Genomic DNA, 24,344 nt, shown 5'->3' on the forward strand with positions numbered 1-24,344 from the left:
TGTCCCATGGTTCAAAATGGTGGTGGGTGCTTTAAACATTCAGGGGATGCTGAATGCATGAGATGCTGAGGCTGCTGGAGCTAATTAGCATGCTCCAGCAGACTTGATTAATTTTAGTGCATTGGAGCAGGCATCCTGCATGTCTACAGGCCTGCTAAACCTACATGGATATGAACATAGGGATTTAAGTGTATCACTTTGCACGACATAAATTGAAGAGCCAGTAGCAAAGCAGCTATGATTCATTTCTGTTTTATTAAGAACATAACAAAGGTGGACAAAATATTTGGAAGCATAACATCAATATGTAAGCTTAAGTGTTTTAATACTAGCTAAAAATTAAAATTAGAATGAATTATTTAGTAGCACCTTTTAAAAATAATTTAAAACAAAATTTTAGTTAGTGGGGCTATATAGGTGACTTAAGGCATGGGTGAATTCAGGGCTGGGGTCAGGGGTGTGACTGACTTTGTGAGGCTTGGTGGGGGGTGGGGTAGAGCCCCTGCTTTTACACAGCTCCTGAACCCAGGCGGTGAATGGTGCCACTGTTTGTTTGTCCTCCCATTCCCAACCCTGAATTCAGCAGCAGGGAAAAAGAGGGGATGACAGATGGTGGCGATGTTTGCACTCTGGGCTCTGGAGCTGAATGAAAGCAAGCACCCTAGCTTGAGCCTGTGCAGCTCAGCTGGTAAGTTCAAATTGCTCAGAGAGCTCACGGCATCTCACGGCATTCGGTAGGAACTGTGTTGACATGCTGGTGAGCTCAGAGCTCACTGTGCATGTGCCAAAGAACCAAAAGGGACCCTTGGTACTACCATGGTGCTGTACCCCTTGGATATGCCCCTAGACTAAAGAACTTGTATTAGCAGCTTACCTTTTGACTAAAAATAACAGAAAGGGACTAGTACCCATTTTAGTTACTGCAGTGTAAATTTAGAGTCGCTTCTTTGTCTTCAGTTTATTTTTAATTGAACTTGCTGCTTTCTCTCTCTGTCTCTCTATTTAAGTCTTGCACATAAAAAAGTTGGCTTTTTTTCCTTTGGCTTTAAACATTAATAACATGGAGGGCATTAATTTATAATTTCTATTTTAAAATATCTGCCTACATTATTTTCTAATGTGAGATCTTCATGTATTATGTTGCAATAGCCCAAAAATGAGCATTAGGTTTGGGAACAGATGGCATCTTGATCTCAAAAACTGATAGTTGCCTAGATAATGGAGAGGAAGCTTTTTTTTGTGCCACTTGAAAGACTACAAAAAGTATTAATTTTAAAAGTAGACTGGGGCAATTACCATTACATTTTTGTTAGAAGTTAACATTACTGTTATTTCCTCTACTGCCTGGTTTTACAGAATGTTATGCCCCACTGATTTTATTAAATCGAAGCAATGGATGAAATAACAATGTTATTAACCTTTAACTCAGCTGAAAAATTAGTCTTAAGATAAACATAGATAAAGAGAAGGGCTGTTAAATTTATCTTTTGCTGTGTAAAGTATAACTGGACTTTGCAAATTTCTATTCATTTTGTACATATTGATTATTATAAAACTAGACAGAAAAGAACAGATTGAAAAGACCATCTAATTTGCAGTTTAGAAGCCTAATTTGCAGATTTACTCAAACAAAACTTACAATAAAGTCTAAAGACATTTAGCTAGAGAACAGCAACAGGCGGAGGCATTTATATTTTTACTCAGTGTGGATAAAGTAATTTGCATTACAAACATGCTGATCTGAATCATCAACTGAGACTTCAACCAAATTTAATTTGAACCATTTTTGAGGTTCAGTAAAGTTTTGGTCATCTTTTTATTTGTGTTTTTGTGTTTCCGTGCAACTCTTCACTCTGTGGCTTTATACAGAACATTAAGCAAAAATTGCTGAAATAGTTCGAGAAACAATATCCGGAGAGTAGTTGGGCCTGGCCAAAACATCACCAAAAATGGATCTATTGATATATCTGAGCCAAATAGGCTTGGTTAATGGGCAGATCCTGCAATTTTTTCTCAAAATATCAGGGCAGAAGATGGCCTTGTATTTGAAGTACTGGGATATAAGACATCTGGCTCTAGGCACGGGTTTCATACATAGGTGCTGTGCTGGTGTTCCCGAGTAATGATGTTTTCTTGAATTTAGGCCTCAATCCATTTCCACTTTTTAAATATGAATCTTTCATATGCATCATTATGATGGGGAAAAATGATTTACAAAATGTGATTATAAAACTAAAAAAGTTGGCAGTGAGATTTAAGGATGGGTATATCTGAAACTATTAACCCCCCTTGCCCACCCCCCCAACACACAAATGAAAACTCACAACTAGATTCTATCAACCGGTGTTTCTTTTCTGATCTAATCTGAGAGGTATATAATCTCTATTTTAAGGGGAATTGAAATGGTGATCTCATAGGTCTTTCCTATTTCTAATTGCCATGTATTTTTTCCTTGTTGGAACACATGGAAATAGTAAAACTGATTGTCGATTATAATAGCATGTGTCCTTGTTTGAAATCAAAACTGTTTATTATATTCGTACCAAAAGAGAATGTTGCTTTCAAAGTAGATGTTAAAGGCTTCTATAAGGCTTGTGCTCTAATTTCTTCGGATGGCAAGCAACTATGTTAGAGAGTGTTCCCTTGAAACATCATTTGTTGAAACACATTTTATTGCTGTTCTTTTTTTACTATAGGAGAAACAAAAAGTAAACAGTGACAATCTTTAAGGAGATAACATACTTAGAATGAACAAACTCATCTATTTCAGAATATTTAATTGGCTTACCATGTCTTCAGTGCTTATTTGAGTATTTTTAAGCCAATAAATTACCCTTCAGCACTGCTGTCTGAAAGCTTAGTCAGTATCCAAAACAAGCCTATCATTAATGAATTCTTTCTCAAACAAAAGAGAAGGAAAGCAGAAATCTGAATTGTGGAAGTTGTTTGGTTCCCTTATTCTAAACACATTAGTACACTGTATTTTCCCACTTATAGAAGCTTTTGTATGGTGAGCATGTGACTGTTTAAATGCCCCAGCAGGGCATCCAGCAACTGCAAAAAAAGGAAAAATTGTTTGGAACAATTTGCATTAGTTCAAGGGCAATGTTAAGCATTTTACAGCTGGTTTATTGCTATTCTTGTGCTGTTTAAGCTGTCTTTCATGTCAAAAGTCCTTTCCTGCTTACAAATCATCAGGAAGAATTCCGGCCACCATGCTGTTCGTTTAAGCTCCTCCAGGGGTTCTGGCCCTTTGATCACAGATATCGTTTGCAATTGAGTTAAAAATAGGGAGCTGCTGAGATAAGCCTGGGTTCTGACAGTAGACCAACTTTCCCTTTTCTTTCTGACTTTGTTCTGTTCTTTTCTAGTATGGGAACACATAATCTTAACACAGAAGGAGTAGTGTAATGGGATAAGGGATGTGTTTAAAGATGTGGGGAGGTCATTAAAGGAGCCTAGCCTCTTAGCACCATGGTTCATCTCTCCAAATACCTGAAGTTCTGTAAACCAGAACTCTAGTAAAGCTCAGTCTTGTAGTTACATTATAGTTATAGTTACATTATAGTTAATATGAAGTTCTACAATTCCCTGCTTTTTAAGTGAAGGATATGGTACTCTTTAAATAAAGATTGCTTCTTTAAGAATGCCGATAAGATTATTTAAGGACCCAAACTAGTGCTCATTGACATTAATGAACAATTTCCTGTTGACTTCATTGGGCATTGAATTAACTCCTAAATGATTTCCTGTATTCAGAAAAGAATAAAATTGTCATAACAATGCCTTAACTTTCCTGAATAGGCAAATTCATTTAAGCAGCATTGGCAGGTATCTGCAGTACATTGTCACCACCCTAATCTAAGAGAAATTACTGTACCACAAGTAAGAGAAGTGAATGATTATAAAAACACAAGCTACTTTTTATTATCTCTTTATCATTCATATATATTTATCACTGGAGTTGCAGCATATTGTTTTAGTTTTTCATATCAAAATTGTATTGCAACAGAGAGAAGTGCAGAGTAACTGATGGAATTAATGGTATGGTGTGAAGAATGCAGTACTGTATGTATTTTAAAACTACCAGATGTCCATATTTTATATCATTTTGCTGTTGCATGTGTATGTTATTTTAAAGAAGAGCTTGAGAATTCTTTTCAGAAAATTGCAGTCTTTTTGAGAATATATATTTTGTGCAACAAGAATGTGACAAGAATATTTGGGAGGCTAGATCACATTAAAATAGCCACATGATCTAAGGTAAATCAGGATGGGAGGCTAGAGGGCGGTGGTGGCGATTGGGGTGGGGAACAGGCTCTGGGGATGTTCAGAAGGCCCATAGGGGAATCAGGAAGGTGGGGGGGAGTTTGTGGGGAGACTGGGGGGGGGACAGGTAGGTTCCAGGGGAGTTTCTGTGGTCTGCAAGGGTTTGGCAGGATCAGGGAGGCTTGAAGCATCTGGGGGGGGGCGGGGCTTGGAGGATGAGGGAATGTTCTCCCTCATTCCCCAGGACCTGAAGTTAGTTTTAGACCCTTGACCTCTCCCACCCCCAGATAACCTCCCTCCCAGAAACCTAGTGCCCCATTCCCCCTGCCCCCTTCCTCCACCCCAGCTTCCTTCCTCAGCTCCCAGCATCAGTGATTGCTGATAAAAATGGCACAAAGAGTGGCTTGTGGGCTGCAGGGTTTGGTGGGTTGGGAGCTAGGGAAGGCAGAATGGTCCATATATAAGAGGTCTGGGGGGGATAAAAATAGCCTGGTGCCAGGGAGGGGGCAGGAAAAGCACAGTCCTGGGGCTGGGGCCAGAGGCTGGAATTTCCCAGCCTTGGGGTTGCTTTGGGAACTGTACAGAAGTTCAGTTAGATTGGTCTTGCCGGACCTGAGCTAAGTTAGCCTAGACCAAGGTACACTTAGATTGAGTTTTTAGACTGATCTAAGTGTCCTAAACTTCTGTACAGTTCATACTTTGGTCCATCTTACTAAAGAAAGGTCTGAACTTGGGTACACTAAGATTGGTTGGCCCTTTTTGGGTGGGCAGATAATCTAACCACCCTCTAACTTCTGTGAATGTTTGTATGCAGCCTGTGTCTTGATTGATATAGTCAGGGTTCTTGAAGGTAGTTACTATGGTAGTATGCTTTCAGAACCAGGCATCTTCATTGTTGTGATTTGTATTACCATAGCACTGAAGAGTCCTGCTCAAAAATGGGGATCTGAATTGTGCTAAATTCTGCACAAACACAAAACAAAATGGCAGTTCCTGCCATCGAGAGCCTATAATCTAAGTGTGACAACAGAAATAGTATATCAGATAATGGAGCACGAGGGAAAAATAGTGACTGTTATCAGCATGACAGACAGTAGTCATAGTACACCAGCAGCCTCACTCTTGTCAACTGTTTTATAGGCATTACAGCAAAAGAGAGTTTTAAGGGGTACCTTGAGGGAGGATAACAAGGTAGCTTTTCTGATGTTTACAAGGAGTTCCTTCCAAACATGGGGGAAAGAAACAGCTGGTATGGGCTGACTAGATGCAGGAGTCAGCTTCTTGCTGATTATTGAGGACTGATAGATAGAGTGAGGATAGGGTGTGAAAATGAAGGCAAGCAGCATATGTTTGAGAAGGGGAAATCAGTGAGGGATGCATAGATAGGTGTGACATTGTTAAAGCTGAGACATTGAAATCTGGCATTATCCTGTTTATCATTAATTAACCAATTTAGCAATCTATCAGGTTATAAAATGAATTTTGCTAAATCCGAATCATGTGGACTAAATGACTATGCAGCAAAGGATGTGTTTAGCAAATGGCTGTTTCAGCAGCAATCAGAACACATAACTTATTCAGGCATTAAAATATCCAAAAATATTGAAGTTATTGTTTGCCAAACTTTCAGAAGATTTTTAGATGTTATATTAAAGATTCTGAATAAATGGAGCAATTTGGGAATATCCTTCCGTGGGTGTGTTAAAAATGAATGTCTTACTCTCACTTAATTTGCCTATTATGTTACATATCCAGTGTAATCCCCAACCGCAGTGTGTTAAAATCAAGCAAATGTTCAACAGGATCTGTGGAGAGAGGATAAGAGGGCTTGAGTTGCTTAAAAAAAGAGTCAGCTACTAATTGAAATGGGTGGTTTTCATCTTTCCAACCTTCAGCAATATCACCATATCTTCTTCATAAACTGGGCTATGTACTAGATGACTGATATAATAGCTCAGCATGTTCCAACCTGTGGTATGTACACCACCAGTGGTATGCAGAAAACCTGTCCGTGGTATACGTGCTCCACCCAGACCTTCTGCTCGTAGGCAGAGGGGAAAAAAAAATTTGGTGGGGCTGAGCCCATGCACCCCCTGCCCTGCCTAGCAGGTAAATTTGGGGGAAGGGGTGGGGAAAAGGGAAGTGCCATGGGGGCGGGGGCAGATTGAGGCCTCTGTGTTGAGGGAGGGAATGGGGCAGAGGCGCAGGGACAAGGGCTGGGGTAAATGGGGCCCTGGCCTGGCTGGGTCATGAGAAGCTTGGAGCGTGGGAAGCTTATTCAGGACTTCTGCCCCTGTGTGCACCCTAGGGAAGGCCTGGGGGACAGGTGCCCCCCCCGATCTGTGTGTGGGATGGAGGCAGGCTGGCACAGCATGCAGAGCTCTGAGCCCTGCTGCAGCTGCCTCCAGAGCCAAGCAATGCCATCCCAAAGCTAGGTGGGCAGGGGACACAGGGCAGACCAGCAGTGGCAGGCCCATGGCATTGTGCAGCTCTGGAGGCAGTGGCAGTGGCAGCAGCAGTGGGGTGCAGAGCCCAGTGTGCAGCAATAGCTTGCCTCTGTTCCACACACATGGGGGGGTACGTGCCCCTGGGCCTCTCCTGGGGTGTGCACAGCAGCAGAAACCCCACCCCTGCACCCCTGATGAGCTGCTTGGACTCTGAGTGTCCTACAACCTGGCTCAGCTGGGGCCCCATTCACCCCAGCCCTGTCTCTGTCCCACTCCCTCCTTCAATGTGGGGGCCTCGATCTGCCCCCCCAACCACTTTTCCATCACAGAGTAGACTGATACTTGCCTGCCAGTGCTGGGCAGTGATCCATATGCAGGTCTATAATCCTGGCTATGTGTTCGCTTCTCCCCACCCCAGCTGCAGCCACCCAGAGCCCGTGGCCGAGTTGCCCTGTGGCCCTACCCACTCCGGTGTTTGGCCGGGCTAAATTCCATTATCCCCAGCCTTCCACTACTTGTGCTTCTTCCCACAAAGGTGGGTACGAGGCGCTTATGTGTGCACACACCCCAAACATACCCTACTGCACCTCGCTGCCACCCTTGTGGGTGGAAGGGCCCAGCCGCACCAGCACACAGCTTCCAGGTGGGGCTGCTGCTGTTGCAGTCCCCACCAACCTGCTCAGCTTAACCAATCTCCTGCTGGCTCCAGGCAGCAGGTAGGGAAGTGGTGGGGATGGGGGCAAGGGCACAGTTGCAGCTGCATGGAATCGCAGGTGTGGGGCTGGGGCTGGTGGCAGCACAGAGCCTGTGCCCAGGGGGGTGGCAGTGTGGAGCTTGGGTGGGCAGTGTGTGGGGCTGAGGAAGGGTGGGAGGTGTGGGAACTCCCCCCACACTAAGACCCATGGTGTGAAGCCCCAGCATGTGGTGGCAGCAGTGGCAGGAGGCAAGAGTGCTCAGAGCACTCATGCCTGGTGCAGGCACATGGTGGGGCAAGGCTCCAGCCAGTGCTGCACATTGCAGTGAGGGGTGCAGCCTGTGGCTTGGGCTGTTTGTATCTCCATTGCTCCTCATGTGCACATGCAGCCCTCATACTCACTGGGCACAGGAGGGAAGCCCTGCACACTGGAGCTGGCTGCCTTCTCTGCCAGGGATGTTTGGCATGGGAGGGGAGCCCCAGGTAGCTTCCACTGGGAGGTAGGTTAGGCAGCTGGCTCCAGCACTTGGGGCTTCCCTCCCATGCCTAGTGAGTGCGGGGAGCAGTGGTGATACAGGACTGCCCAGCAGAGGATGCACCTCTCACTACTTTGTTGAGCAGTGGCTAGAGCTGAGCTCCTCTGGGCACCTGAACCCTGACCACCCCTGCCTGCTGATGAGCCACACTCTCTCACACCCCACAAACCCACCATACCCACACCCTGCTCCCACAACCCCCCTCATATACACAATCCCCCAACGTATCCTGTACTCCCCAACACACAGCCACACCTCTTCACAACCCCCTCATCCTACCATACACACAGACCAATAGCCCCCCACACCCCATCCCATACACACATCCACCCCCTACCCCCTACCATACACACACACCTTAATCCGTCTCTGAAGCGTGTATCCCACAAATTGATGTTGAGGAAGTGGATAGATAAGTGCATATAGAACAGCTTCTAGTAGGAAATCATATTAGATCCCAAGTTATGTGATGAATTTGACCTTCTGAAAACAGTTGAATGACAAAATATGTGGTTGAAGCAAGTATTAGAAATTTAGGTTGGGCCTGAGACTTTACATTTAGCAAATACTGCAGATGTATTATTCTTTGTCTTGAAATCTATTTCTCTTCTCCATTCTGTGCCATCACTCTATAAATGTATGTCACATAACAGCCCTCATGCAGAATATTTACAACTGAAGTGAAGAGAAGACCTAGGTATCCAGATGACAAAATCCCAGTGGAAACCAGCAATTCACAATAATTGAACATTGACAATTGATCTTAGTCCTTGTCTTATATGAGAAAAGATCATTCTTGTCTGTACTGCCTCCCTCTAAAGTTAAAAAAATGACTCTAAAATTAAAAAAATCAATATATACTGCCAATAGATATATGTTGGAGATGCAGTGCATTGCAGGCAATACTTTATCATGTTCTGCTTTATCATGCCCTATTATCAATTTTTTTGGAAAGAAATAACTAGAGCTAACGTGGTTTTGAATACAGCACTGATATCTTCGGCAAATATGCGTGTTCTTGGGTATATCCCTCAGGAATTCAACTTGAATCTTTCTCCCATTGGATTCTTGCAGCAGGCCTTATTAGTGACACCAGGATTATATTATTGCATTGGAAGAGCAGGACATTTCCAAGGGCTGAAACCTCATATGGTGAGATGGCACAGCTGGCATCTATGGAAAGAGTCATGTTTAGCAGATTTAACAACTTTGAAAAAGTTTAGCATAGTTTGGAAAGAATTCTTAGATTAAGTTGGTAATTAAATATTAGTCTTGCACGCTTCTCTTTTCTTCTTCTGTCCCTCCTGCAAGGCGGAGGAGGTTGGGGGCGGGGGGCGGGGGAGGGAGGAGGAAAGGAGGCAGCTGCTGAGGCTCTGAGATTAGGACCGGAGATGCAGCTGTAGCCGCTGCCTCTGCATTCCCTGCCATTCCTCCCCTGCAGCCCCCTGTCTCCCCACTCCCCATCTCACTTGTTCCTCTCTCTCTCACTCTGCCATCCTCTTTCTAACCTTCTCTCTCTGCCAGTAGGCTCTGTCCTTTGTGCAATCTGTGACATGAAGCATGGCCCCAGCCTGGCTCCATAGCATCAGTGGCAGGGAGCCAGTGCTGCTATTGTAGGGTTGGTTTGGAACCGCAGTGCTGGTTCTGTACCATTGCTACACAGCAGCTTGAGCCATGACTTTATTACATAGCAAGGTAAAACACATCTGAGGTATTTTAGTTTGCTACATAAAGTGCAAAGGTGCACAGGGCGCCGGAAGCAGATGTGCTCAGGGAAGCTTGGGCTCAGTGGCTTCCAGTGCCCTGTGCACCATCCCCATCACTTTCTCCCACCACCAGTACACCCAGCCACCCTTCTGCCACCTTGCCGCTCTGCCTCAGTGACAAGCCAGCCTGTTCCTGGGTGATCCTAGGCAGCAGGAAGGTGGCAGGGATAGTGCACAGCGCACTGGAGCCTATCTGTCTCTCCTGCTACCTTCCTTCCACAGCTGCAGTCCCTACCTGCTAGCACCCTTCACAGGCAGTCCCAGGGCTGTCCACCACTGTGGAGGGAAGCACTGAGCCCTGTGCAGCTCAGGGGTTATATGATCTGGCAGCAGCTTGTGCAGGCAGACTCTACTGAGGGGGGGGGGGGGAAAAAAAAGCAGTGAGGAGTCTGATCTTTTAAAATGTTTTTTCCTCCCAGAGCTTGCCTGCTTGCTTGAGCTATGCAGGACCCAGTTCTTCCATCTGCCTGCTAGCAGCCCACCTGGGACTGCCTGGGCTCGGTGCTAGTGAGTGGGTGCTGCCTGGGGGGGTGCCACTGCTGCAGAGAGGAGACCAGGGTCCCCTGCAGCTCAGGGACTCCTCAGCCCACCAGCGGTGCGCCCCTCTCCTCCCGCTGCAGGAGACACAGGTAGGCTCTGGGAGAAAAAAAGTATCAGGCTCCTCACCACTTTTTTTTTTTTTTTTTTTTTGTGGAACCTGGGGGACAGGGAGGAGGAGGTGAGTTGATCAGGGGTGGGGGTGTGCATGAAGTAATGTGATGCCACGTGACATCACAGAAGTCCCTAAATTGAACTGGTGGTTTTTTAAATGAAACAATTAAAAACCTACCAATTAAAAACCCACCAGTTCAATTTAGGGAGAACTAAACCCTGTCACATGTACAAGCACCCTAAATGCTTAGAAGGAATTGTCTCACTAAAAAAAGATTTTATCACATCAAAGCAAGAACAACACCAACACACCAAAAACAACACACAGGAGCATTGTAGTGATTTATGGCTCTTCTGATCCTGCCATCTGGGAGGTTGGGATTTATCAGAAGAATACTTGGGTAAGGTAGAATGGTTAGAGTCCTGGTGGACTCCAGGAATACTTGGCCTTTTCTGGACAGTTACTAACTGATTTAAATTAGGTTGATCTAACTCTGGTGGTTGAATTGACTCTCAATAATCCTACAGTGGAAGTGGTGTTGAATGGGGAGTGTAGAGATGGCAAAGCATATATTAACTGTGAAGATGATGTAATGCAAAAGAGCTCAGTTCTGGAAAGCACTGGGCACTGTGCTGTCGGAGCCTAATTATCATATGTTTAATGGCTCAGGTAAATTCTTTATTGAAGTCAACTATTAAAAAGGAAGACCAGTGTATACCAGTGCTGCTCTGAGATATATTATACAGAAAGAAAACAAAACATTTGTGCCAAACAAGCATGATTGTTCTCTGCTTATGTTTATATTTATTACAGTTTAATATACATCATAATACAGTGTATGCAACAAGTACTCATACATTTTGTTGTTCATGATGTTGGGATACTCATAAAAATTCAAACCTTGTTGGGTTGATAAAAATTCTACAGCTCTTTTTCTAATTAGGCTTCCATCACTTTTATAACACATCTTCTGGGCCAGGGGTTTTCAACCTTTTTGGATTGGTGTACCCCCAGTGGCCAGACATGGAGCAGTGTACATCCGGAGGCTGGACGTGGAGAATGGAGGGAGGGTGGTGGTGCGTGGCTGGATGCTGAGTGGTGGCAGTGCCATATTCAAGCTTCCCCCATGTCCAGTTGGGTGGGCAGTGCCTGCCCCTGCCCGCCCAGGCATACCCCCTAGGGCCTTCTCAAGTACACCCTGGGGTACGTGTACTCCTGGCTGACAACCCCTGTTCTGGGCTATTAAATTTTGTGCATCTTAACTGCTGTTATGTGACATGAAAGCAATACTAAGAATGAACTTGCTTGTGCTGAAAGCAAAGTTTGAGAGTATGTTTTTTATACATCTGGATAATGAATAGCTACCCATTATACCAAAATCTCTATTTAAGATAATGATCCTTGTCAGTAAAGATGACGTTCAGGAAACTTTCAAGGGATGACAAAATCGAACGGTCACAAACTCCACTGTGACTGGTTCAGGCTGGACATAAGAAAAAATTTCTTCACTGATCGAGCCCCCAAGGTTTGGAACAGACTGTCACCGGAGGCGGTCCAAGCACACACTTTGAACGCCTTCAAGACACATTTGGATGCTTATTTTGCTGGGATCCTATGATCCCTGCTGACTTCCTGCCCTTGGGGCAGGGGGCTGGACTCAATGATCCTCCAGGGTCCCTTCCAGCCCTAATGTCTATGAAATCTATGAAATCTATGCCGGTTTGATTTATGTGAATTCGCTCTTATGCAATGATCCTTTGGTACCTGAAATTCATTATACGTAAAGTAAATGTGCATATATGCAATTGGCATAGGTGCGCTCCACCCTTCCCCAAGCAGGTAAGTCTGAGTTTGTGAGGGGAGAGAAACGGGCCATGAGCGGAGGAAAGCAGTGAGGGGAGGGAAAAGAGCCATGGGGCTAGGCCCCACTCACCCACCCCTGAAGAACCTGGTGCCGCTGCTGGCCCAAGTCTGCAATGGCTACTGGCCCCAGCCTGTGCTTGTCCAGCTGCATGAGGCTGCCTGCCCCTAATGCAGCTGCTCTGGGAGCGGCCGATGCAAGTGGCTTGCAGCTGTTGGGCTGCACTGCGCCCCAACCCCCTTGGGGCTCCACTTCCCCCAGGGTGCCGTGCCCTGAACCCCCCAGCATGGTGCAGCCCAGCAGCTGCAAGCAAGCAGCATCCACCACTCCCAGGGCTGCAGCAGGGGCAGGCAGCTGCCTGCAGCCAGATAAGAGCAGGCTGGGGCCAGTGGCCACTGCAGACTCAGGCTAGCAGAAGCACCAGGCTCCAGTGCTTGGGGTGGGCCCCGGGGGAAGCAGAGCCATGGGGGGTTTGGGGCATGGTGCAGCCCAGCGGCTGCAGGCAACTGGTGTTAGCTGCTCCTAGGGCTGCTGCAGCAGGAGCTTGGGTAAGTGAGGACAAGTGGACCCCCGGGGTGTTTGGGGCATGGTGCAGCCCAGTGGTTGCAGGCAACTGGTGTCGGCTGCTCCCTAGGCTGCTGCAGCAGGGGCTGTGGTGAGTGGGGAGAAGCAGAGCAATGGGGTAAGTGGGGAGAAGTGGGATGAGTGGTGCTGCTGCCCACCCTGAGTGCCATGAAGAGCCCAGTGTTGCCCCTGCTGCACCCCCAGGAATGGCAGATACCACCAGCTTGCAGCTAATGGGCTGCGCCGTGCCCCCCTCCTCGCCCCTTCCCTAGCCTGAGGCTCCCTCCCTCCCTCACTGCTCTGGGAACGCATCCCTATGTGCTTCTTTGTAAACTGGGTTCGCTTTATGCGAATTTGATTTATATGCCATTCCTGGGAATGCGTCTACCGCATAAATTGAGGGAAACCTGTATTTATGTTTCTAGAAGTTACACTGTTATGTGGTCCCACATAAAGAAAATTACTACATTTAATCAGGGTTCTGGAACTTCTGAATGCATCATTATCTCCAAATGGCCCTGAGACCACAAATACAGGCATACCTCGGAGATATTGCGGGTTCGGTTCCAGACCACCGCAATAAAGCGAATATCGCAATAAAGCGAGTCACACAAATTTTTTGGTTTCCCGGTGCATATAAAAGTTATGTTTACACTATACTGTAGTCTATTAAGTGTGCAATAGCATTATGTCTAAAAAAACAATATACATACCTTAATTAAAAAATACTTTATTGCTAAAAAATGCTAACCATCATCTGAGCCTTCAGCGAGTCATAATCTTTTTGCATTCACAACTTGGCTAACTGCTTGGCGCAAGACGCCTAGCTTTCAGCCTATCTCGGCTTTCGACATACCTTTCTCACTAAGCTTAATCATTTCTAGCTTTTGATTTAAAGTGAGAGACGTGCGACTCTTCCTTTCACTTGAACACTTAGAGGCAATTGTAGGGTTATTAATTGGCCTAATTTCAATATTGTTGTGTCTCAGGGAATAGGGAGGCCCGAAGAGATGGAGAGAGACGGGGGAACAGCCGGTCGGTGGAGCAGTCAGAACACACACAACATTTATCGATTAAGTTCACCGTCTTATATGGGTGCAGTTCGTGGCACCCCAAAACAATTACAATAGTAACATCAAATATCACTGATCACAGATCACCATAACAAATATAATAATAATAAAAAAGTTTGAAATATTGCGAGAATTACCAAAATGTGACACAGAGACACGAAGTGAGCATATGCTGTTGGAAAAATGGTGCTGATAGACTTGATGCAGGGTTGCCAGAAACCTTCAATTTGTAAAAAACGCAATATCTGTGAAGTGCAATAAAGCGAAGCGCAATAAAACGAGGTATGCCTGTATCCATGTATGTGTTTTGACTTCAAACCCCCTAAGGGGGTTTGAAGTCAAAGTACAAGTACGTGTAGAGGTTTGGTATTTATTTGCTACTTTTTCAGGTGAGCTGCAGAACCCTTAAATCTAGTTATTAGCATGTTATAAAACTTTCAGTAAACCTTTGAAAACAGGGAAGGAATCTGATCATGAATTATTACAAATAAGTATCGTTTTCTGCACACATTTTAAAAGCTTTTTGGGTTACAGAGACCCACAGGAATGATACCCCTCTTTATTCTAATTAATTTTATCTCTACATTTTGTGTCTTAAAAAAGAAAACTAAAATATTTTCCTGTATTTACTACCCTCTGGTTCTAGCATCTGTGCCAGACTGTCAGATTAAATACAATGACATTCACATTAGTACTGCTGTTATTCCTGTTAAATTATTGGAGAAAATAAAGATAGATTCAGAACTGCTTAAAATGTCCTATTTATGTCTCCTTTTTCTCTCTCTCAAGGAAGGATAGCAGGAGAAGGGATGGAATGGGAAAACCTCAAAGAGATTGGAATACCCATTTGCACAGACGTCTGGAAAATTAGTTTCTTCCTAGGCTATTGTAAGACTGTTGAAGAAATAGTTATGTTACTTTTTAATCCCTTGGTGCCAGCAGTTGCTTGTGCAACCAGACATTGCCAGTAATGGGTTTTTTTTTGTCCAGCAGTCTCTTCTCAGTGTCCACATGTTAATTATATCTACTTTTGGGAAGAAAGGGATATGCTTCCATGCACGCGCCTGCGCGTGCGCACACACACACACACACAGAGATTTTGGTTTTCAGAGTTCTACAGTGAATAAGAAATGACAGAATTAATGGTGTTTTTTGAAAAATACAAATTACCCACACACACAGAGCTTTTAGTTTTCCAAGTACTATAGTGATTAAGAAGTAGAAGAGTTAATGGTGTCTTTGGAAAAATACAAATTACAATTTACATCCCCTTTGGCATCAAATATATCCTGTTCCTACAATAAGGAAGCAAAGAAATGTTGGCAATCTTTGTCTCTTACAACAGCCCAGGCACGATAACAATTGGATACTGAGCTCTTCTTTTTCATGGACAGGATGAATCCAAACTAATTCCAACCTGTTTAAAAAGTTCAGATTTTATTTTAAATCGATTCGTTGTTTTCTGGTTTGTGGAATAGACTTTAGAAACGCATTACAGGCAAAAGATCCCGGACCAACGACATTTTTTTCTCTGATAGGCCTTATCTCCTGGACATTAGCTTGTAAAATATTGCAAATAATATATTTGACAGCATTTCCCCATGAATAATCCTTACGTTTCTGTTTCTTTATTACTTTTTGCAGACATTATTTGCCAAACAAGGACTTGCTTATGTAATTTAAACTGTTTCAATATGTATGTATGAAGGAGCTAAGTAAAAGTTTAAATGGAAGGTTAACCATACATTAACTTTTGAATGCTTGATTTTTTTCTGTCTTAATAATGTTCTGCTAATGAAGTTTTTTCTGTAAAACAAAACATATCCCAGGCTTATATTGTGTATATTCAGCTAGAACCTGACATTTTGAAGATAACGTGTTTACTATTTAATCTGTGATATAAAATGTCACAATTAGTCATTTAGGGCTAAGTCTCATGCCTTTTTCACTCAAAGTAGTTGCACTGTAGTAAAAGAGTTTACTCACTTAAATATGTGGAGATAGATTTGGCTCATACCTTGCAAATGATTAATTTTCAAATGAGAGTGGTTACTAATTTAGCACTTGTTATATTGTGGTTAATGATAGCTTAGATAAACAATACAACCTTTGTTATCTTAATACTGAACATAGAAATGCACACACAACTCCTTGAGTAACAAAGATTTGCTTCAATAGCTAGCAAAATTTGGAAAAAATTCTTGTTGAGGATATTTCTTCATATAAACTATTTTATTGAGCACCCTTGGGTTGGAAGTGCTGAGCCAGACTGATTGCTTAAACCTCAGCTGTTGAAATCACAATTGTATGTGTTGGTGATCCTAGGCTTGAAATCTGAGAGAGACTATCATTCTGTTTTTCAAGAAATGTGGCTGCTCAGGTCTGTTTTGATCTCTGCTAGGCAGAACTTTTTATCTACAATGATAGGGTGGTTTCTTGAAAATTAGGCTCTTATAAAGGTGACCCAGATGTCTTCCAAGTATCGTTTGCCCTAAGATAGACGGGGCGATGTGCCAAAAGTCGGCTAAGTAATAGAACTGACTTAAAGGTGCATTATCTCAAAGACATGAGCAGAGACAGGGTAATTGGCTTTGTCCTAGTAGCAAGTACAGTTATGTTAAATGTGGGCCTGAGGGGAACCTCTGTTTTGGGTTGTAGTTTATTAGTAGGTGAGGAAATTACTGGACACCTCCAGCTGCCATTAATCAGCCATGGAGTCTGACTGGAGCCAAGTGAGAGGCCTGTGGGTGGATTCCGCCGAATAGTAGGGAAATACAACAAGACAGAGACAAATGTTTTCCAGCCTAGCAGCACTAAACTCTGCCCTTTCACAGTCCTTAACATGCATGTTCAAATTGATTTAGTCTGTTTACCCCCTTAGCCTAACCATCCATTTCCCTTGAAGACTGACAGTTTTATGTGTTGCTACCATGTTATTATGTGTTGCTGTTCTGCCAGTAGCTATAGTATTTCAGAAAGGTTTACTTCCAGACATAAGGGGGGTAGGGGGTGGGAAGATTGAGTCATTTAATTCTTTTTTACGGGGTGCAAAACATGTTGAGCATGGCACCAATTCTTTCCTTCTTTCTTTCCTTTTTTTTTTTTTGTTGTCAACACATTCCATGTAAAAGCCTTAAATAAACTGGCATGTTTGAGAAATACATCTGTCAGGTGATGTAAGTGTCTGGCTTATTCCTCTTCCTGTTTGGTTTACAAACATGACATTCCTTCATGGCTCTGGAATGCCGACTGGAAGTCTGTTGTAGGTATATGCCACTTAAGCAAAAATGAATGCAGGTAGCAAATTGTAGGCTTGGGTTGACTTGTAAACCTACTTGAGTGAATCATTCCTGCTCAGCTGTAGGGCGGGTATATCTGGATTGTTAAAGAAACCAAATTCACTTAATTTTTAATAGCCTATTCATTTACAATGTGGGGATCAACTAGAAAAAAAAGTATTTTTCAATTGCTATGAATCTGTCAGTCCAGTATATCAAACCAAAATGAAAAGGCTGCATCTTTGTTTCCTTTGAATACAGAAATCTAAGAAGCCCAAAAGAATCATATTTAATATGAAAAGACATGTAATTTGAGAGAGACAGACGTGACTGAAATACAATGGTTAATTTCAGTAGTTTGATAATAAGAGAGCCCACTTTAACCTCCAGGGCTTTCTCATATATCCTATGCACTTTATTCTCAAGTTCAGAGCTGTGCTGCACAAATGCCCAGACAGTTTTACCTCCCTTTCCTTGCATAGTTTGAGCACTGGCAGAAGCTTTTATCAGCTGATCCCAGTTTTGAAGACTTTTGCTTGTTTCCTGAACTCTGATTGCACACTGGCTGTTCTGAGAAATGGCACAAACATTGTTCTTATGGTTTCAAGAGTCTAACGTGATCCATCATATTTTGCTTTGCTTCATGCATATATAGAATATACAATAGCTCTATGGAGTAGTCACATTAAAGTTACCATTTTTTATTTTTATTATTTTTATAATAAAAATGCCCTCTGCCTTAGGATTGCCAGTTTATAATGGGGCTTGTTTTGGCTTCTGTTTGCATTGCATAGCTTCATTGCTATCAAATCATAACATGTTTAGAGACAGAAAATTGGGTCAAAAAGCACTTACATTTGCAAAATTCAGATTGCAGTTCTGAATTTAGCATGTTCAGGGCCCCATGTACGCTGTGGCAAGCAGATCCTAAATTCTGGATTTTGCACTGAAGCAGCTGACTGGAACTTCTGTGGTATATTCGGGTACATTTTCAATAGTGGAAGCCTTTAGTGGTATAAAAAAATAGAGAATGATACAGCAAGTAGAGTAAACAGCTGACAGAACTACCCTTGTAAATAATTCCTGCCTCCAGAAAGTAGAGGCTCTCTCTTAAGGTTTCCTAAAATTTAAAAAGCTTGTAGACCAAGCCTCAGCCCTTTCTGGGTCCCTCTTGAAGTGCGGTGCCCAGAACTGGAAGCAGTACTCCAACTGCTGTCTGACCAGCGCCGCACAGAGGGGAAGGATCACCTCCCTGGACCTGCTTGTGATGCATCTGTAGATGCACGACAAGGTGCGGTTAACCTCACTGACCGCTTCCTCATATTGGCGGCTCATGTCCATCCTGGAGTCAACAATGACTTTAAGATCCCTTTCAGCCACTGTGTTGTTGACAACGGTGTTCCCCAGCCTATAGGTATGTTGCAGGTTCCTTCTCCCTAGATGCAACACCTTGCACTTGTCTGTGTCAAATTCCATCCTATTCTCATCCACCCACCTCTATAATCTGTCTAAATCTAGTTGGATTCTGTCCCTCCCCTCCAGTGTGTCCACTTCTCCCACAGCTTTGTGTCATCAACGAATGTGGACAGTGTGCTTTCCATGCCCACCTCCAAGTTGCTGATTAAGATGTTGAATAGCATAGGCCCGAGGACCAAGCCCTGGGGAACTCCACGGGCCACATCTGTCTAGGTTGAAAATGACCTATCCACCACCACTCTCTGGGTGTGACCATCGAGTCAATTTGGCACCCATTTGACTGTGTAGGCATAAATGCCACCGTTGCCTAGTTTTTTTTTTATGAAAATGGGGTGAGAAACAGTGTCAAAGGCCTTCTTGAAGTCCAGGTAAATGACATCCACCTCAGTGCTTGCATCCAAGGACCTGGTGACCTGGTCATAAAAGGAAACAAGGCTAGTTGGGCAGGATCTGCCTGCAATGAACCCATGTTGGTTTCCCCTGAGCATTATCTCCCGTGCTGGACCCCTGCAGATGTGCTCCTTGATAATATTCTCAAAGGTCTTCCCAAGGACTAAGGTGAGACTAACCAACCTATAGTTACCTGGGTCCTCCTTTCTCCCCTTCTTGTAAATGAGGACCACATTGGGCCTTTTCCAGTCCTCTTGGACCTGGCCAGAGCACCACAAGCACTCATACAGCCATGCCAGGGGCCCTGCTATGACCTCTGCCAATTCCCTCAGTACCCTCAGATGAAGAGCATCCAGACCTGCTGATTTAAACATGTCCAGCCCCTCCAAAAGTTCCCTAACTAGATTGTTCCTGACCCTAGGCGTGGCATTGTGTCCCCTGAGCCTGTCCAAAATCCTAGTGGGGAAGTTGTCTTGGTCCCTGCTGAGAAATGTGGAGGCAAAGAACTCGTTGAAGAGATCAGCTTTTTCCTTTGCTGCAGTCACAAGATTGCCAAGCCTGTCCTGTAAGGGCCTCATGTTACCTGATGCCTTCTTACTTCCTATGTATTTGAAAAAGGACTTTTTGTTATCCTTAATTCTGGTTGCCAGCCCTAGTTCCGTCTCTGCCTTGGCCTTCCTAACCACCTCCTTGCAATCATGAGCATTGGAGATGAAATCCTCCTTGGTGATAGACCCCTGCTTCCACTGATTATATGCCACCTTTTTGTCCATAGGCCTTCCTGGATGGCTTTACTGAGCTAAGGCTTTAATTTGCCCTCTCAGCTTTCTGGACAGTCAGTAATTTAGGAAGTGGTTTAATAGTTTAGAAATGAAGATGATTTTGACAAGAATCAAAGATGTGTTAAAATGAGATATTTCTGAATGTACCATAAAACTGACATCTTGGGATCTTATCGCAGGAAAAATTAAAGAGTGCACTTATAACTTACTTTATAAACAATCTGCTGATTTCAGGTTTTCTTTCAATCCAATTTAAATATAATGCTGGAATCATTTCACATAATTCTTCACCACACGAGTTAATACAATAGGAGCCACAGGAGACTGGTAGGGGGACATGGGGGGTACGTGCCCCCCCAGTAGGGCTGTCCCAGCTGCTGCTGCCCATGATGCCATCTGTGAGTGCCCACCAGCTCTGTCCCCACCACTGACGTCACTAGTGCCATCTGCAGGTGTTTGCCAGCTCCATCCCTGCCGTTGCCGCTGGGATCTGCGGGTGCTCGCCAGCTCTGTCCCCGTTGCTGCCACGCACTTCTGTGGGTGCCCTGCCAGACTCAGGGGCACCAGTTGCCCATGATAGGAGCCAACCTTTTAGGCAGGCATGCCCCAAATTAGTGCTACACCTTTCCTGAATGCCACTCCAATTCCCTTTCCCTGCCTGATTGGCTGCTCTGCTTTCCATTCTCTGCTCTATGCTCCTGCTTGAAATTCTACTCTGCTTTCAGCTTCCTGCCCTATGCTCCCTGTCCAGTTGGCTGCGTTGCTTTCTGCTCCCTGCCCTAGCTTTCACTTTTCCACTTTCCCACTTCTCAGTCTGCTGAGTGTCACACCTAGAGACTACCTGTGCCACTTATGGCATGTGTGTTGTAGGTTGGCTACCCCAGGGTTCATTTATCACATAGTGTATTTTTTTAAGCAATTTCCATTGTCATTCTCTCTCCCTTGCCCCCAGAATTGCATTAAATAAAAAAACTAATGTCATGACTGGGTTGTCTGAAGCGTGTCTGATCTCTATGGACTGTTCACAGTAGGTACAGTACATCCTTGGTTAGCCAATCCTTGTTTAGTCAAATGCTTACTTATTTGAATGGTGAAAGTTGCCACCATTTTGATTTTGATGCTGTTGCATTTGTTCTTGTAACTAGCAGCAATGGGTCAACTAAGGCTCAGGTAACAGATTTTAGCACAAATACATTACATGCAAAAAGTAGCCTGGCCAGCACCACAATGGAATTGATTTAAATAAACAAATCAAAAGCTGTATGAAGAGAGAGAGAAGATCACAATCTTGCTATGGTTTCACTTGTGTAAACAAATTCAAGTATATGAATAGCTTCTCAGCAAGCGTTTCAATCACAAGCTGTTATTTAATACTCTAAAATCCAACAAGGAGGAAGATTTTCTAGAGCATTTAAATAATTCTGGAGCTCAAATCAGTTGATTTGGAAAATCTCCACCTTAATTGTTGTTGATGTTGTTTTAAAAATATTTTTATTACCTGGTAACTATTTTCAAAGAAAAAGAATAGTCCTGTGTTTATCTGCAGTTTTTATTGAATGAACTATTCACTTTTTTAAGCAAAAAAATTCACCTGGGGAAGAAGAACCAGCAGCATGCCTACAGGCTGGGGAACTCCCTTCTCATCAGTGCAGAGGCAGAAAAGAATCCTGGAGTCATTGATGCCAAATGAACATGGGCCGACAGTGTGGGGACACAGTCAGGAAGGCCAACCATACCTTGTCATGCATTCACAGATGAATGTCAAGCAGGTCCAAGGAGATGATCCTCCCCTACTATGCGACAGTGGTCAGGCTGCAGCTAGAGTACTGCATCCAGTTCTAGGCACCGCACTTCAAGAGGGGTGTGGACAGCATGGAGAGGGTCCAGAGGAGGGCCACTCGTATGATAAGGGGGCAGCAGGGCAGGCCCTACAAGGAGAGGCTAAGGGACCTGAACCTGTTCAGCCTCCACAAGAGAAGGCTGAGGGGGGATCTAGTGGCTGTTTACAAACTAGTCAGGGGGGACCAGCAGGCATTGGGGGAGTCCCTGTTCCCCTGAGCACTGCCAGGAGTGACAAGAAATAACGGTCACTAACTGGCAGAGGGTAGATTCAGACTAGACATCAGGAGGTGCTACATCACGGTCAGGGCGGCTAGGATCTGGAATCAACTTCCAAGAGAAGTGGTGCTGGCTCCTACCCTGGGGGTCTTTAAGAGGAGGCTAGACGAACACCTTGCTGGGGTCATTTGACCCCAGTCCGAGTACATTTTCCTGCCATGGCAGGGGGTTGGACTTGATGATCTGCTCAGGTCCCTTCTGACCCTTCCAACTATGAAACTAGTTTATAAACTCTTCTATAATATACCATTTTTCATTCCCAGTGTTAACTGTCATGCTGTTATTTAAAGGAAAAATAAGTTTATAAATGTTACCTCTAGCTATTTGTGTACAGATATGTAGCTCAGTAAAGTAATTTCTTGTTAACGTTCCCTTTGAAAAATAAACTGGATGGATAGTGAGACTATTAGATTGGTGCTATCACAGAAATATGCTGGATTCATTTCATGAATGACTTGGCATGGGATAATATTTAAGTGTATTTTGCATCATATGCCTGAGCTGAGGATTTGTCATTAGTGATAGCCATTCATCTTAGTGCAATACCTGTATTTTTTTATCATTAAATATTTAAAAGAAGATTGGGACATATATGTTAAAAAAAAAAAAGAGAAGGAAAAACTCCAATTTCTTTCCCTACTCTCCTCCCAAAATATAGCATTTCTTAAACCGATGTGATTATGTCCTTGTATGCCTGTATCAGTGAACATCTGACATTACATTATTCAACAAGTAATATTGAAAGATCCTAGGATAACTTAGATTTGAATGACAGACACTGTATTAAAGGATGCATGTATGCTTAAAAAATTTAACTCTGCATCCTGTGAACTCTGCATATTGGACATGCAAAACTTTAAACATTACTAATCCCAATGAGTTCATTGATTTAAGTATGTGCATAAAGTTTGTACAACTGGGGATTTTAACGTTATAGTTATAGCCATTCATTTATTGCATCCAATGCAACTGCAAAGGACAAGAACTGAAGTATTGAGAGTCTTGCCATCTGTCCACTAAGCTTACACCAGTGGCCATGGAACATTATGGGAATCTATGCATTTATTTCCATAGGCTTTGGATCAGACCCTGAAACCTTAAAGAGAACTATATGTTGTCCAAGTAAAAAATTATTCTGTCTCTCTAAATGTTATAATGAAGCTCATTAAATGATCTGCCTGTACACAGTTTTATGTTGCCACAGAAATCCTCTGAGGTTGATTTTGGACAGCTGGCCTATGCATCCCTTTCATTAAAATGCTTTTCCTTCTGGAGATACTTAAATAATAACTTGAGGGTGTTTCCTCTTAATGAGGTAATAATACCCATATCCTGGGCTAAATAAACTTGAGGCCAAAGGCCTAGGTGTTTATTAGTGGAGGATGTGGTTGTTAACAAATTTTAACAGGAAGCACCCTCGAGATATTATTTTACTGACATTCTAATGATTATATATTTGAAGAATAGTTGGGTGAAAAATAATGCATCCTTTTTTTTTTTTTTTAGTAAGGGGGGTAAAGTAGCAGAAACTTTAAGGAAAGAAGTTTTGCTAGGAGCACACCTGTATGGATGGTTCATTCTGAAGGAATAGTGAAACTAGAGACTTAGGCCATGTCCAGACAAGTGAGCAAGTGCCTGTTGTGGCACCTCAGAGCAGTTTGGGGTGTTGCAAGAGGCACTCTGAGAATGAAAAATGGTCCCGGTGCTGCATATTTGCAGTGCAGACTCTAAATCTGATACCGGGAAATCCAGGTATAAAAAAAAAAATATGCTGGGAAAAGTGGCACAGGATGCACTCCTGGAGCATGCCCCAAGGCAAACAGGGGCACCCAGTCAGAGCAACTCTGTGGCTGCCCCATGTCCCTGCTGCCCCAGCATGCCACTTCAGTGTGCTGGAGCAAATAGGAGCAGGGCAAGGCTGCAGTGGTGGATCCTACCTAGGCTTTGTCCCTGGTAAGTAGGGATGTGGGGGTGGGGGAGACTATGGGTGGGGGCAACTGCTTGGGGAGGGTGGGTTCCCTGTCTGCCTGCCTTCCTGCATGGCGCACAGCCCCCCCACTTGCAGCAGCCAGCAGCAGCCATCGGGGTGCTAATGGCCCACTGCAGGCACAATGCCCCAGCAGCGTGTGGCACCACCTCAGACCTGGGGACTGCACATGGTGTGGTCCCAGTCTACTGGTGTGCACCCTTGAGCAGAACTGAGTTGCTCTTGCTGTCACCTGGACTGCTGGCACCACATGCAGAAGCCGCATGCCTTCGGGCTCAGCTGGGTCATGCCTCGATGGAGGCAGCCTGGCCTGATGGTGCATGGAGCACATAAAGAAAGGTCTCAGTGCAGCCTGAGGGTGCACGGCTTCTATATGCAGTGTCGGCAGCCCAGGTGACAGCAAGAGCTGACCTGGTTCTGCCTGAAGGTGCAAACCGGCAGGTCATGCCCA

General features: G+C 44.0%; 1 protein-coding gene across 4 annotated transcripts in view; it reads left to right on the forward strand.

Moving 5' to 3' along the window:
• LOC149870629 (uncharacterized) overlaps positions 1 to 16,888 on the forward strand; it is a 281,125-nt gene extending 264,237 nt beyond the window's left edge. For all 4 annotated transcript variants that reach the window (XR_016440473.1, XR_016440476.1, XR_016440475.1 and 1 more), the window contains one exon: positions 14,652 to 16,888. Coding sequence is in view for 1 of the 4 variants with exons in the window: in XM_090034731.1 (XP_089890857.1) it covers positions 14,652 to 14,833 (182 nt within the window). In the remaining 3 variants the exon portion in view is untranslated. The remainder of the gene's footprint in view (positions 1 to 14,651) is intronic.
• Positions 16,889 to 24,344: the final 7,456 nt, after the last annotated feature.

This window comes from Crocodylus siamensis, chromosome 2 (assembly GCF_052110815.1).
Source record: "Crocodylus siamensis isolate JL-2025a chromosome 2, ASM5211081v1, whole genome shotgun sequence".
Lineage (NCBI taxonomy): Eukaryota > Metazoa > Chordata > Crocodylia > Crocodylidae > Crocodylus > Crocodylus siamensis.